Genomic DNA, 16,797 nt, shown 5'->3' with positions numbered 1-16,797 from the left:
TACTGTTTAACTGTTGCCAGTCTGTCCGAATTATTTATACTCTTTAATATTTATAATAGCATTTATTTGTTTTGAAATGAATATGTGTTGTATCAGTACGTTAGGACTTATTTTATGCGTAATTATCTCCAATAAACGTAATTTAACATCAGCTGAATTATATCTTTCAACTGCATGCAGCTTATTTTACAGAAGTGTATTTTTCATAAAAATCAAAACATGAGAAACCTTTTACGTCCTTCGAGTGCATAGTGTACGTTTAACCCTTTCCGGCACGCTACCTTTTAAAGTCGGAGTTTTGATTTAAAAAAAAAAAAAAAAAGAAGAAGAAGAAGAAGAAGTAGGCAGTCTAATTAGGCCTAGAGGAGTACATAAGTAAAATTTTGTGAAAATAGCACTTATCGTTTTAATTCTGTGGGTGTGCCCAAAGTTGGCACACTGACTGAATAGAGCTTCGAAAAGAGTACTGAAACGAGCATTGTTGTCAATGAGACAATGTCAAACGTGCATTGTTGTCATTGTTGTTCATTCATTTGAATGCATGAAAGTTTTTGCTTTTCATGTGCTCCCTTTCGGAGGTTGAATATATTATTCTAAATAAAGACCTTCAGATACAAGTTACAGTTTGCTGTTTTTTTTTCCCTGACCGATGAGATGCGGAGAAACAAAGAATATAGACTCTCAGTTGTCCTAGATTATCGGTGAGCTCGGTCTGGGCACACCTAGGGTTCGCTGTTTGATTTTAGGCAAGATTTCAAGGTAAAAATTTAAAACTAATATAGAATAAGGAGATTAGCATACATACTGTGCGTACAGAAGGAAATTTTTAGGTATGTCCAGACCGGACACACTGTGCCGCAAAGTGTTAAAATATACTTTCAATAATTACATAATACTAAGCTCAGAAATGTATCATAATTCATTCACTATAGTAAGCAAAGGTGTAAAAGCCATGTTCAAGAGTAATATACGACTAAACATAATATTTCTGAAGCTACACGTGCATATATATATATATATATATATATATATATAATGGAAGAAAGGCATATATATAGTAAAAAAAGGAACACGCTCCAAAAAGGAGTTATCCAAATGGGATGAAAATCGGTAGATGACATTTGCATTTGCTTAAGAGAATGAGCTTCGCAAATTGAGCAAATTAATAACGCGTTAGTTCAGCTCTGGCCCTTATTCAAGCAGTTATTCGGCTTGGCATTCATTGATAGAGTTGGCGGATAGCTCCTGTGAGATCTTGTGCAAAATCCTGTCCAAATGGCGCGTTAGATCGGCAAAATCTCGAGCTGGTTAGAGGTCCTTGCCCCTAATGCTCTAAGCCAAAGAGGTCCTGCTGTTAAATGAAATGACACCCCAGACCATCACTTGATTGTCGAGCCGCATGGCGGGCGACAGTCAGGTTGGTATGCCATTGCTGTCAAGAGCTGAGTTTGAGTTATTGCTGAAGACAATTCTTTTCCAGTCAGTGGTATTCCAGGTCGAATGTTCACGACACCAATGCAAACGTGCTTGTCGGTGAACAGAGGCCAATGTTAGTCGGCGCAAGGGTCGCCGTGAGCTCAACCACCTTTCTTTGAGCCGCCTACTAATGGTCCTTGTATAGTCACTGAAGTACCAGTTGCACGTAGAATCGATGATATAATGATGAATCAGGGACTCTGACGACTGATCGGTCCTTCTTGACGATGTGTTCAGCCATAGTTCACCCATTCCTGCCAACATCCTCTTAATACTGGCATTGCTCCTATCCAAACGTCGAGAGATTCGCCGATTAAATCAACCAACCTTTCTTCGAGCCCAACTACACGTCCTCTCTCAAATGATGACATTTGCTATATTGTTTGCGAGGCACAGTTACTGTCTACCTGAGTAAACGGATGCTTTGATTGCATATTCTGGTTTACAGCGGGAATTAATTCCACTCTTACCAGAGCTTATCACGGAATCCCACGAGGGGCCTCACTAAATTGATCCACCATAAAGGTGTGTAGCTTAAGATAAAATACATTAAAATAAGAAAACATTGAGGCGAATTGTCTTTGAAATCTCACTGGCGGGTGAGGATGCAATGACAAAAGACTAGCATTGTCCTATCAGGGGTGTGGTGGCAGTCCTATGACTCCTGCTGAGCTACTGGAAGTTTTTAAGTCCAAGATTTGCAATAAAATTAATACGAAGGTTACACGTGTTGATCTTGTCTCTGCGTGTTTGCGCTACCTAAGAGAAAAGTTGCAAATGGCCTATTATTCTCGTCTTCTTCAAGTATTTCGTAAGCGAAAATATCTGCGAAGCCGGCGGACGTGTTTTGCGTATCTTTATCATAAAACTTAGCATTTATTCTGTGCAGAAAATCACAAATAAGTTCCACTTTCAAGCCGGATGACTGAAGTGTAAATTTGCCTTTTACGGTATAGTGACAGGAGCTGATCCTTTAGAAGGGTATATAATCTCAAGGCTGCTCCCTACGCCTTGCTGCACACTCGTTTGATGTGAGAAGACCACGTGAATGAGAGATTTAATTTGACTCCAAGGTAGACAGCTTGGCTGACTTTTGGATACCCGAAAAGAGTGATGTTATTGGTGATGTTGTCTTTGCTACGAAATTTTCTGATAAGTAAAACTTGCGACTTCTCTGGATGAACGCGGGTCTTCCATTTAGCGCACCAATCTTCGATAACAGGGATTTTTTCTTTTGACTTAGCAAGAGCGTGGTTCGGCCGACGAGACTTTATCAGGAGTGCCGTGTCGTCCACGAGCAAGGCGTTGTAATTATTGCTGAAGTCCGGGAAATCATTTACGTATAAAATGTACAAAATAGGACTGATAACACTTCCCTAGGGGCACCGCTAAGGATATTTCTGGCAACTGAGATGATGTTTCATTGTCGGACAGAGAAGGTACGATTTTCCCAAAACGAGCGGAGTATGAGAATGGTATCTCATGCGGGAAGTCTATTTGAATGAGCTTATAAATAAGACCTATATACTAGACGCGGTCAAAGAGTATACGGAATGAAATTCGCAAAGAATTTATGACCTGGAATCGAAATTTCTCCTCTTTAATATCCTGCTAGTTGCACAGTTAAGATGCACTGTAGCGTCACCTGTCCATTCATTGGCCGCAAATCTTTATAAAATTTTGCATTTTCCATCGAAACCTGTCAATTTGTGTCCACTTTGCATTACTCCTTCTTGGCGCGTCGATTTCTTTGTCTTATAGTGTATATATGTAATTGTATGTGTATATACATATAAAAACCAATAATCTATAATTATATATAATGTATGATAAATTATTACTACTTGAGAAATCAGTTTGAAGCATTAAAATATGAATAATATTTCTATTTTCACTTCTAAAATATTTTTTTACTAATAATTTAATAAAACGCTTCCAAAAATATTTTTTTAAATCTTCTTAGCAATTTGCATCTCACTTTGTTATAAAACTTATAGGTACCTTTTTTAATTTAGTTTATAAAATTTTCCCAGGATAGTATAATTTGTTTCTTCCAATTTTAAATTTTAAGATTTTGATACATATTATGTATACAAGTAATACAAGGTGTGACACACCAAAAAACGAGACTGGTCCAATAAATCATTGTACTTACAGAATCAGTTTTCCGTGACATTATGACCTTCAAAGTAGTTCCCTTCAGCATTCACACATATCTGCATTCGGTGCTGCCATTGCTGGTAACAGTTTTGAAACGAGGTTTTTGGAAGGCCCGTCAGGAGATTCTCCGTTTTTGCCTTAACCTCTTCAGATGAGGTAGAATGGGTTCCCTTTAAAAAAGATTTAACTTTAGGAAATAAAAAAAAGTCGCATGGAGCCAAACCAGGTGAATAAGGAGGATGCCCCCATCACAGTAATGTCTTTGTTGGACAGATAAGGCCGTGTGAGCGGGTGCATTGTCTTCGTGTAACAGCCATCCATCACTCCACAACTCTGGCCTTTTTTTTCCCTAACTTTTTCACGAAGTCTTTTTTAGCACCTCAATGTAGTAGTATTGAGTAACAGTCTGACCACTGGCAACCCATGCCCAGCACATTCATCATCTTCAACACTGTCCCTTCTCCCTGAAAACCGCTTATGCCATTCAGACACACGTGCATGAGACAAAGTTTTATCTCCATAAGCCTCGGTTAACATTTAAAATGTTTCCTCCGTGGCTAATTTGCTGTTCGTTTTTTACATTAGACATTTTTCCGGCAGAATGCAGTTGCACGTGTTCACTCAATGACGTAGTACTCTCCTCTGGCAGGCTCGGTTAAATCGAAACTGGCCGCATGGATAGAGGATGTGTAGCATGATGTCACCAAAACAGTTGTTGTCAACTTCACTCTGTTTTCAAGATACACACTTCGTCTCCATTTTTCTGTGTCACACCTCGTATATTAGGTAGAAATAGCTTTAATGGATTAGAGGTAGTTTATTGTGTAGATAGCATGATCACACTTGCAGATAGATTTAACATATTATTACTGGGTAAGTCAGTTCTGTAGATAATCTGATTTACATCATTATTATGAGCGCAATATGCACCTTATCTTCGTAACATTCTTTGAAATTTACATCTTAAAATGTGATGACAGAAAGATAGGCAACAACATCCCAGCATGAAACAATGAAAGCAGAAGAATGACTATGCATTCAGCAGAAGCGTGGAAGAGCGTTAAAAGTGTCGGTTCTTCAATGGAAATCTTGATCTATGATTGGGTCAAAATTATCGGCATTGGTATATATTACGTAAGATAGCAGGAAATGCATTGACTTTTAAGTGACGCACATTAAATTGATATATTATAAACCGTTACAGTTTTAGGAGAAAAAGGGAAAGTGTCCAAATTAAAATAAAGAATATAAGGGGACTATTGCCAATTAAAATTAGACGTTTGCTGTATAATTCTTTATCTTACATATAGTACATACTAAATTTTTACCTGCTATACATAGTTAACACAAACATTTTTCTTTCCCTTCTTTTATATCGACATAAAAAGTTGCCATCATCTTTGATCAGTACAGGGATTCATCTTGGCACGTAGCTTTTTCACAAATTAAGACAATAAAAGCAAATTTCGGAATACCCTTTTTTTTTATTATACCGGAGTTAGAGCTGAATAAAAAAAAATCAAATCTATTTTCATTGTTCCCAACATTTCCTTGAATTATATTCGAGATACCCTTTAAAATTACTATGTTAATTGTCCAGTCGTTAAGTTGACAAAGTTATAGGATATTATTTAAGATTATGAATAAGAAATGTATTTTCCATAAACAGCATTTAACATCTACTTTGAAATTTCAAGTCAAAATCTAGGAAGACGTGATTTTTCAGTTATTAAGTAGCTGAGAATCCGGGAATTTCTCTAAATAGCTTGTGAATGCAACTTTTTGGGTTTGTTCAATTATTCTTTATCATTTCCCCTGCTTGTCCCTTTTTATTAGACTGTTGCAGGCTAAGTATCACAAGCATTTGATGAAACATATCAATTCTGCCTGCCCCCCAAAAAAGAAGCATTAAATTGCTAAGTTTTCAATGTTTATTTCTCTGTAATTCTGATTTTTTAAAAAATGTAACATTTTAGCTTTTGTGCCACAAATACAACATTCCCGTATAGAAGAATATTAAGAGAGTAGTACATTTTTTATCACCAAACCACTGGAAAATTTTTATTACTAGATGAAACTGATTTGTCGTTATACGTATTCAAAGCATGAAGATGTTTTACCTATTTGTAGGAACTATGTCCTGAGAAATCATTGAATTCACACTTTGTAATTAAGCAAAACTTTTCCGGTTCTTAATTAAATGAAGGTATTATATTTGCTCATCTTCATTTGACATTAGACAACACTTATTCATATTGTTACTTTTGTTATTATTTTTGTCAACAGATGGTTCCTTTTATTTCACTTTACTGCTATTGACTAAAATCTATGCCAAACCCAAGTTTGTTGCTTTGCTAATTTTATGTTGAAGCTTTCATATGATTTGCAAGATGAGGTAACTGTTTTCATGGATATGAAAGGAAAACGTATTCAGGAACGACAAAGCAAATCCTAGCATTACAACATATTTCGATAAACTCAATGCAAAGTTAAAAATTCAGCAAAATTGATTTATGAGCTTAATGGACATATCAGATCATTTGAGAATAAGCTTTGACTCTGGGAAAAGCCAATAAAAGGAAGGAAATACTTACATTTTCCCACACCTGCAAACTACAAAAATTACTGATTGCAAACTGTTTGCAGATGAATTGAAAGTTGAGAATTCACCACTAGGTTCAGCGATTTTAAAAAAACAAGAAAAACTTGAGAATTTTCTCTTCTTCATTTGATACTGATGTAGAACTAGTACAACTTTCTTTGCAAATCGAATTAATTGAACTCTAAGAGAAATTTATTCTGAAGACAAAAATCAAAGATGTTATACTGACTTTTAATAAATTTCCCACGTGACAAGTTTTAAAAGCCGTCAGCTCTTGCGCAGAAAAAACATTTATGCTACTGTAAAGGCCCTTATTTTAGCGAGCCCGTCGTAATCGCAAAATACTTTTATTTTTCTTCATATAAAATTCGCAAAATTTTCAGCTCTTAAAATCACCGATATGTTCATTTCCGCGAAAATAAGGGGCTTTACAGTATTTGGAAACACCTATAAATGTGAGCAACTTTTTTCAACGACAAAATTCATGAAATCCAAGAGAAAGTCACGAATTACTGATGCACATCTGGAAAATATGCTGCTAGGTTCAACGTCCCCCAAATTCCTACATAATGATTATCTTATATCAACCATCACATAAAAGGTTTCTTTTTCTTTTTTTTTTTTTTAATTTAAGAACATTCTATTATTTTGTATTATGTATTTTTATAGATTTTTATGATAGGGGTTTATACGAAGTAATAAACAGATTAAACTAATGAACAGTTGTTCATTATTTTATATATTTTCGCATAAATAGATCAAAGTATTGTAGCTTGCACATTTTTAATCCAACCCTGTCAAAGTTGCCCATGACTAGTCTACAATATATTTTTCATTGAGGTGTGAAAGCAGCTAAAATGGTGTTGGTGTATTTAATTATGGCAAGGTGCATGAGGGCTATCTGCCTACAGGGAGGGATGCCTTCGTGGAGGACTTTCTAAGGGAAACTGGCTCGTATACATGTTACACATGGGGAAAACCACGAAAACACCCATGCAGCCAGCCCGCTCGCGGGATTCGAACCTCGCACCGAACTATTAGGTTGGCAACTAAGTAATTGCGGATTTCACTCATAGATGGCTTCAGTTGAATTTTTAGGGTTGCAAATGTAGTACAAATGTAAAACACATTTTGTTATTTGATAGTTGGCAATTCAGCTGTCAATCAGTAAAAAAAGTTTTTTGATCGGTTGCGTAGTTTTCGTTTGGCATTCGTTGAAAAATGGAAAATCAAAAGGAACATTTTCGTCATATTTTGCTTTTTTTATTTCCGCAAATGGAAAAACGCATTGCAAGCTCATAAAAAGTTATGTGCTGTTTATGGTCACGAAGTCTTAAAAGAACGGCAGTGTCAAAATTGGTTTGCCAAATTTCGTTCTGGTGATTTTTCACTCAAAGATGAAAAACGCTCTGGTCGTCCAGTTGAAGACGATGACGACCTAATCAAAGCAATAATCGATTCGGATCGTCACAGTACAACACGTGAGATTGCAGAGAAGCTTCATGTATCACATACATGCGTTGCAAATCACTTAAAACAACTTGGCTATGTTCAAAAACTCGATACATGGGTTCCTCACGAACTGAAAGAAACACATTTAACGCAACACATTAACAGCTGCAATTTGCTAAAGAAACGTAATGAAAATGATCCATTTTTAAAACGACTGATAACTAGCGATGAAAAATTGGTTGTTTACAACAATATCAAGCGGAAAAGATCGTGGAGCAGGCCAGGTGAACCAACTCAAACAACATCAAAAGCTGATATTCATCAAAAGAAGGTTTTGTTATCAGTTTGGTGGAATTACAAAGGAATTGTCTACTTTGAACTCTTACCACCCAACCGAACAATCAATTCTGATGTCTACATTGAACAACTAACGAAATTAAACAATGCAGTTGAAGAAAAGCGGCCCGAATCGACAAATCGAAAAGGTGTTGTATTCTATCATGACAATGCAAGGCCACACACATCTTTGGTCCACTCGGCAAAAATTATTGGAGCTTGGTTGGGATGTTATGCCACATCCACCATATAGTCCTTGCACCATCTGATTACTTTTTGTTTCGATCTTTACAAAACTCCTTGAATGGTAAAAATTTCAATAATGATGATGATGTCAAATCGTACCAGATTCAGATTTTTGCTAATAAAAACCAGAAGTTTTATGAACGTGGGATTATGATGCTGCCTGAAAGATGGCAAAAGGTCATTGATCAAAATGGGCAATACATTACAGAATAAAGTTATTTAGTTCCATGAAAAAATTGTCTTTGATTTTCTAAAAAAAATCCACAATTACTTAGTTGCCAACCCAATACCAGTGTTCAGCGACTTTACCGGCAGCTAAAATGAAATAATACTTACCGCACCCTGAGAGAAAATTTTAATTATCAGTCAAAAGGAACATTTTCTGCATTCAAAACCTCTTATTAACTGATGATATGGCTACAGTGGTTGCCTGTACTACCTATATCACTACTGCTTTTACTGGTATCTCATAGCATGTTAATCTCAGAACCATCTAGAACACTGAATACTCCACACTTAAAAAATAATTTTATAAATCTTTCAGGTTTGGCACTTTCCCAATCTGCCAAAATCAATTCATGCTGCATACTCAGATTCTGAAATTTCAAAATTCTGTAGTCAAAGTTTGCTGGAAGACATTGTGCAATTGCTGTCCTATCATATAGTGACAAACCATATCTAATGTATGAAACATTCACAGCATCCAGCACTTACTTAAATATCATGGCTTATTTCCATTTCACCTGCTTCTTCCAGGAGCTTAGAGAAATTATTATATCAACAGTTACAGCATAATCAGAACTTCTTTTCCTAATCATGTACGATAAAACATTTATCTTTCAATTGAGGATACTTTGAAGGTGCTTTCCCATGAAATACCTATCTCTTGCTGCTTGTTCCTTGAAGTCTATTCTTTTGCTTTTCCCACCATCCCATTTTGAATTTACGCATGTCACAATTATGTGCTGCAATTCAGTTCCTATTTCCCTCAGAGAATCAGACAACTTGCAGTTTAAAATGTGCACTGCAGCTAAATTGTTTGCCTGACATTTTCCTTCAAATAACCAGTAATCGCAACCAAATCTGTACAATCCTATGACATGTTCATCCAACTATAACTCAACATGTGCTGCTATGTTATCACATGTTTGTACGTAATTATTTTTAATGATTCATATGTAAATGCAACCCCTGATTTTCATCAGGTTTTTCCTGGAAAAAATATGAGGCTTATTATACACAAGAGAAAACAGCATTAGCATAAATCCCACTCTCTGAAACTTTTACGGTTTCTTCTGTGGCCACATTGTGAATTTCCACTTTTCCTTCAATAAAATTACTAGCCTGATGATAGTCAAACGTAGATTTTGCTTTAACATATAGCACATATTTTTTTCAATTCATAGAAAAATGTGTAACTGCGCAAGATACAAATTTTACATGTTATAGGTTTTGAAGATACTATTCTAAGAAACCACATTTTACAGTTTTTCAAACTCAAAATATATTTCTGAGGATTTTATCAAAATACAACTCACAAGAACGTACTTTATCATCACAACATACACTTGGGTCAACTGAAATCCATCATGCACGTGTTACGATCAAAAATATGTTTTACTCCAGTTACAGGTAAATTTGTGTTAAGTAAAAAGAAAAAACACAGTACACAATTTAAACAAAGAAATAGAATGCAACAGCGTTTATTTTGAATAAACATGGAACATTATTACAAACTTCATCCATTACGCTTTTCCAAAAATAGCACAAGTAAATGCAATATACCTTATTCCAGATCCCTTCAACTTCTGAGTGTCTATTGTTCATGGCTTTGGTTTTTACTTAACACAGTTCATATGCATAATACTAAATATTATGCAAAGGTACAGCAAACAGCATGACCAACAACAAACTACTTTTGACAATCAGAACGTTGGGGATCAATTATTTTGTACTAATGTACAATAGGTTATATGGCAAAAAATCTAGGCACAAAATCATTTTCAAAAATTTAACTCCTCATGATCAATAAAGATAATATAATATATATATATATATATATATTTATTTGAAGTCACAATTAACAAATGTTGCTCCATCAATATGGTAGTAAAACAGCACCAAATACTTCAGTGCTTTGGAAAAGGACCAAGATTACATAAGCTTCAAAAAGTGTAAACTCTGACAATAAATGGACAGTGCATGATAAACATGTGGTATTGAGTTTGGCCAAACAGAAACCACATTCAATACCACAAGTCAAGTATAGCAGAAATCTGAAATAAAGATTTTCATCATATATTGCCTAAAAATAAAGCATGTAAACGGAAGCCACCTGTGTGAAAAACTTGCAATATAACATTGAATACTTGCTCATATTTTGTCATGGTAAATAAATATTGCATAGTAAGTAAAAAAGATAAGAGACTTCAATTTGTACATTAATATTAAAAAAAATACAATGTATAGCTACAGTAGCTAGAATAAATAAGATAGTGTTGCAAGTTGTAAGCACAACATTGTAAGATCACAAAATCTCTGATCTTAACCTGTATTTATTACCCAAAGGGAGAAAATATTATATAACTTTTCCAGCAAACTCTGTTTATATTTAAAACTACATCTTGGAACACTACCCTACTCTAGCTAACTAGAGCATCACAGAGTCAAAAAAAATTATGGCATTTAGTGCCCTACATTACGTTACAATAACTTTAAATTGTACACAATTCAAGCCTCCAGACTAGTATTCAGGTATCCTAATGAAAGACAACTCTAGAGTCAGAAAGTCTATATAATAGGCATAAAAATTATATGTATATATAGATATATCTCTGGTCATGATATAATGTAAACTGGCTATAATATAGTTCTTAACTTTAACAAGAGGTAGCAAATACTGCATTTAAAGAATTATTTTAAAACATTTCAGTACAAAAAGGCCTTTAGAAGAAGGGGAATTCCACCTTTTAACAAGATAAATCTTAATATTTTAGTTTATATTTTCTTTTCAGAAATTCATATTCCCTGTTTAACAAAATAGGACACTTTTTGATACATGACAAGTATTTTAGGGAATTTGTAGATTTTACATAAAGACCTACATCTCAGAAGCAGACTTTTCTCAGTAGGAACTAGAAAGGTGATAAAAATTAAGCAAAGTTATATAATCATAAAACTGCATTTTAGACAAGATCATGAGACTCATTAATCTGCTCTCTTATTTCTAGGGAAAAGCACACAACACAATGGTCCATAGAAAAGGTGGCCACCTTATATTCATTGAAAAGACTAGGAATTCTTAAAATAAGAAATGCTTAATATAACAAAACATAAATTTAAATCAGAAAATTTGAACTCTGAATAGATTGTGTGATCATCTATCTAATGATCATACAATGTTATTGAATGAGCATATTGTTTATTCATATAATTAAATTAGATTTTCTAACTGAAAATCGACTAAATGATAATTAATTAAAAATATTGAACAAACATGTATTTATTGATATGATTAGATCTCACTGAGAAGTAATTAAAATATAGACATAATTTAAATAAAAATAACACTCATAAATAATAGATTTTTCAATATGAAATAACATTAAACCTTCTATAAAATATAAAAATAATATACAAGTTCATTTGTATTTATAATTTTTTGCTAAATATAGATTTCTTGATAAATTCCTTGAAGCAATAAGCGCTTGAAACGAACACAAAATACACTGAGAATATTTTTAACTTCTTTTCATAATATTATAGTTATAATAAATATTACATAAAAAGAGATATAATTACCTTAATATAAAGTAAATTTTTAACTGAAGCACAATTTTGTGAATCTAAGCTTAAAAGCTATCACATTTGCCTTGTAATCTTAGTCTTCTAAAATGCTTCAAACTTTGAAGCATACAAATAAAAACAGAAATAAAAATAATTTAATGCGTAATTTACTTAATAAAAAAATTAAAAAAATATATAAATGTATATAATTAAAACCATTTCTTTAACAAAAATTATATGGGAAAACACAAGATTTAATACAATTTAAACTCTTATTCAGTTTTTATCTATTTACAAATATGCATAGATTGATTATTTGCATAGATAATTGCATAGTAAATTATATTTTCATACTTGAAAACATCACATAGCTTATATATCGTCAAAAAACTAAAAAATGGAAAAAATGGTGGCAACCCAAACTATGTACTACTTTGCTCTATTTTTATAATTCAGCCAATGTGACTAGACTAGCAAGCGCTATAAGCTTTATAGAGGTTATTACAGTGGAATGTCTCTTAAGGGCACAAAAAAAGTGAAAGCACAACTCGAGAGGAGTGAAAACTTCTTTCTTTTTTTGCTATGCCATGTAAGTATAAGATCAAACCTATTGCTAACATTTTCAGAACACGTATCTGTATAAATACATTGAGTGAAGTTTATTTCCTTCACACTAAATAAAAGAGAAACACTAACAGCATATAAAACAACTTTAAAATTAGATGAGACATAAACCTGGTCACACCTGAAATCAAAAGATTAAATAAAGAAAAGTAACGTAAATATTAAATACAATTGTATATGAAAATGGTTTTGAAAATAACACAAAAAAAAATAAACACTCAATGCTTACATAATAATAAACAATTATGTAAGCATTTTGTTTTTCAAACCTGGAACAGTCCAGCAACTTGGAACAGTCCAGCAGTGTTATAACAAAAGTTAGTTACAACAATATGCACACAAACATGATTCAATGCTTGCCTTACAAATTGTGCACAGAAATTTGTTCTGAATACAGTTTGAGTCCATTTCTCTTTCACATAGGAATGCCTAATGAAGCAGCACTTCACTTTTTCAGTGTCATAGGAGTAGGATCAAAATTAAACCATTCATTTTTACACAATAAATCATTTTTGCTGTTAGTTCTCAAAATACTTCATTTCTAAAGTTTACAAAAAACTCAAAAGTAGACAGAATTGGCACTAAATACAGTGCAATCAACTTTTCTAAACACATGAAAAAAAATGCCATTTGCCACAGCATTAAACATTCCACAAAGACTAGGATGATAATACAAAAAATATAATCTTAAAATTAATAAAAGATATCTACCTGCTACCAAAATCTATGGTTCAGCAGTCATACAAAGTTAATTACAAAGTATTTGATAAACAGATGCACCAATATATAACCTATAATAAAAAGGATTCTTTTTCTTACACTGGAAGATCAAAGTTTAAACTACAAAAAGATAAAACTAAAAAGGGAGAAATAAAATGTTTCAATAACTATGCACATTAAAATTTCAAAGCAGAGTTTCTGATTTAAGTACAAATGTTTATAATTATGAACACTAAGTAGATACATCAACACAGAAGACACAATGCCAAGATTGTCATCCTACAAAATAACTTTGTTTAATCTTCAAGTAACAATCTGAAAAACGTTAAAAGGTGAATTTGAAACAAATGTTGTGAGCAATCGTGTTGTAAATTTTAGGTGTTATATATGTATATATGTATATATATCACAGGCTACTTCACATATGTGTAAATATAATTCTCTCAACTCACTCTGCTACGACGAAGTGTAAAACAATGCTACACTACAGAACTACAAGATGTATATATTTATCTAAGGTTGTAGACTGGTACAAAAGGCAGCTCAGTCCACTTATTACATGTAGCTGCTATGGGTAATTCCTAGACAGAATCAACTACAAAATGCTAACCTACACATTTTATGAGATCAACTATTACATAGCAACCGTATAGTCTAAATTTTAATGCAGTTGGCATACTTGACAGTTAAGATATGGCTTTCATATATTCTATGATCGAGTAACTACAATCTGGCCTTCAAATAAATGTTGAGTCTAAATGCTCTTAATAAGTAATGCTACCTAAGCAACAGCTAAAGGTAGTCTATGGAAGAGGCCTCAAATTTCACACAACGTACAAGGTATTTAAAACTAACACATGATGATTATTTTTGGCTAATGTAACCACATAACCTTCCGATGTTATTTTAAGACCACAACAACGGCTTACCTTAACATAAGGGCACTCAAACTCTGATAACAATGTACCTTCCCTTGAAAATACTACAATATGAAACCGATTTCCATGACTGTCCCCAACAAGGACATCACCAGCATCACTAATATCAATCCCATTAGGAAAATTAGTGATATTTTCACATCCAATTCTTCTCAAAAAATGTCCTTTCTCTGAAAAGACTATGACGCAATGACCCTTAAAGTCACATATGTAAAATTCTTGAGCACGTACAGTTATATCTGATGGCTCTCTCATGTACTCACTACAGTCAAACCAGTGCAAAAGATCTCCAACTTCAGATATGATGAATACAGTTGGAGCAACACTATCCACAGCTACAATAGTGCCTTCACTTGTAATAGCTAAGCCTGCTACAATATCTATGTAACGAATGGCAATCTTCTTCAAGAAGTGGCCAGTTTTCGTGAATATCTGCATTCTGGATCTCTCACTTCCTCTATCACACACTACAAACTTACCTGAGCTGCGTATTACTGCAACCTGAAATAAAAATATGTTTTGAAACATTAATAAAAAATAATGCAAGTGACTATGAAATATAAAGAAAGATTTCAATTGACAGCATTATTACAGTGTAAATTGACTTAACTTGAAGACAACTGATATAATAAAACTCTTGTTTTACAATGAAGACTACAGGAAATCCTTCATTCCAAAAATGAATGCATTTCTAAGATATTTTTAAAATCATATAATACTGAACATTTTAATCATTGTAGAAAAAATTCAAACATATATATATAAACATTTATGTTCTATAAAATTTAACATAATCTAAAGTACGTTTAAAGAACTTCTAGATTTTTTAAAAGTAGTATATTTGAGGAACTACCTCTTAGTATACTTTTTAATTCAATTTTCATCAAACTTTCGTACAAATAATAATTACTGAAGAATGAATAATGATAAACAACCATAAATGCTTAGTTTAAAAATCATGCTTTTCTCACTGAATCTGTGAAAATGAAATCATTTTCACTTATATTAAATACCAACATTATATTACTTCTCATATCAATTTAGATTTCTTTGATCACTTGACAAAACTCAATGCAGAACATTTTCAGTTTCAACTAACAAAGCTCTAACTGATCAGAAGCAGAACTTACTCCAATAAAATTGCATCAAATAAGCTAACAAAGTTATTAACCCCTTAACTGTCTTTTTCTTATTTCAGAAAACGCTCCAAAAATTGAAATTTTTTTTTTTACTGTTTAATTTTTTTTTCTTTATATCAATATAAAAGTTAGAAAATGGTTATTTGGTAAAAAGATTAAATTTTAAATGCAACAACTACTAGATTTACCATTTTGACATACACGTAAATAAGTAATGGATTACAGACAAATATCATTCAATTACAGCAAATTAAAAAAATTTTGAAGCTAAATATAATATAAACTATAGTCGATACAACAGTATGATTTCGAATATTCTACAAATCTTTTACAGTATGTGATATAATGCAAAACACAGTACTGCACACAAGCCCATATCGCACTCTTCACAATAAACTCGTGTCTCACATTGTATCCTTTTCTCTTTCTGAAACAGAAATCTTGGAGAGGCAGAAGGAAGGTTACCCAAACATAACAGCTTCCAATTTCTACAAGAAATATCACTATCATCATCATCACTTTCTGTATATTCATTGGTAGAAATATTGGTATACGATTCCAAAGAACCTAGACTATAACTCCAAATCAATGTCTGATTCAGACATTGCAAGAAAAGAAAACTTTTTAGTGCAAAATTCATGGAAAAGCAACCGAAACTCACATTTCCCAACACATTTCTTTGTTAACTGAACACAACCACACCTCCTCCGACTGAAATCAGTGGAAAAGTAAGGACCAATAATGCCATCTATTATGAAAATAGTGCATTAAGTCTTAAATGAATATCCTAATTGAAAACAAACTCAATTTGGACTTCCAGAAATAGAAACACTAATTTTTTTTTTCTGTCTGATGTCAGTTCAGGCATCACAAATACTGCACACAGTAGTTGCCTGAACTGGACTCTGATGGCACTGACAAGGGATTGGAAAGTTAAAATTCCCATGAAACACATATATTTAAAGTCTAAAATTTCTAACTAAGCCTCTGAAAAAATAAAACTGCATCTATTTCATTACTTAGTACATTATACCTTTTTCAAAATTCACATTTTTTTAAATTAATGATCAAAATATTCTAATGAATGGAATGCTCTTGAGAGGAGAGTAAGATAAGTTACTATTCATATCTAGTTAACAAATGCAATTCTTCACAAGCAGGTTAAAATAATCTATGTGGCTCAGAGGATTAATAAGTACCAAATAACCAATATATGATTTATTGATACAGCAAAATTTTTCCTCCTGCAGAAAGAAATTTACACAAAAATTATCACTGCATCATTTGCTTCAGTTTCAGAAACCCATGCAATACCTTT

At 33.0% G+C, this 16,797-nt stretch overlaps 1 protein-coding gene across 3 annotated transcripts in view; it reads right to left on the bottom strand.

Moving 5' to 3' along the window:
* Positions 1-9,945: 9,945 nt before the first annotated feature.
* The window catches only part of mei-P26 (E3 ubiquitin-protein ligase meiotic P26), an 82,072-nt gene continuing 75,220 nt past the window's right edge, over positions 9,946-16,797 (bottom strand). For all 3 annotated transcript variants that reach the window (XM_085807558.1, XM_085807559.1, XM_085807560.1), the window contains one exon: positions 9,946-14,841. In XM_085807558.1, the coding sequence (XP_085663684.1) occupies positions 14,227-14,841 (615 nt within the window). In that variant the 3' untranslated portion in view covers positions 9,946-14,226. The remainder of the gene's footprint in view (positions 14,842-16,797) is intronic.

Source organism: Stegodyphus dumicola, chromosome X1 (assembly GCF_044657685.1).
Source record: "Stegodyphus dumicola isolate Sdum_Otavi_A_Nest chromosome X1, ASM4465768v1".
NCBI lineage: Eukaryota > Metazoa > Arthropoda > Arachnida > Araneae > Eresidae > Stegodyphus > Stegodyphus dumicola.
Note: the sequence above shows the minus strand (reverse complement) of the source record. Positions and strands in the feature narration are given on the sequence as shown.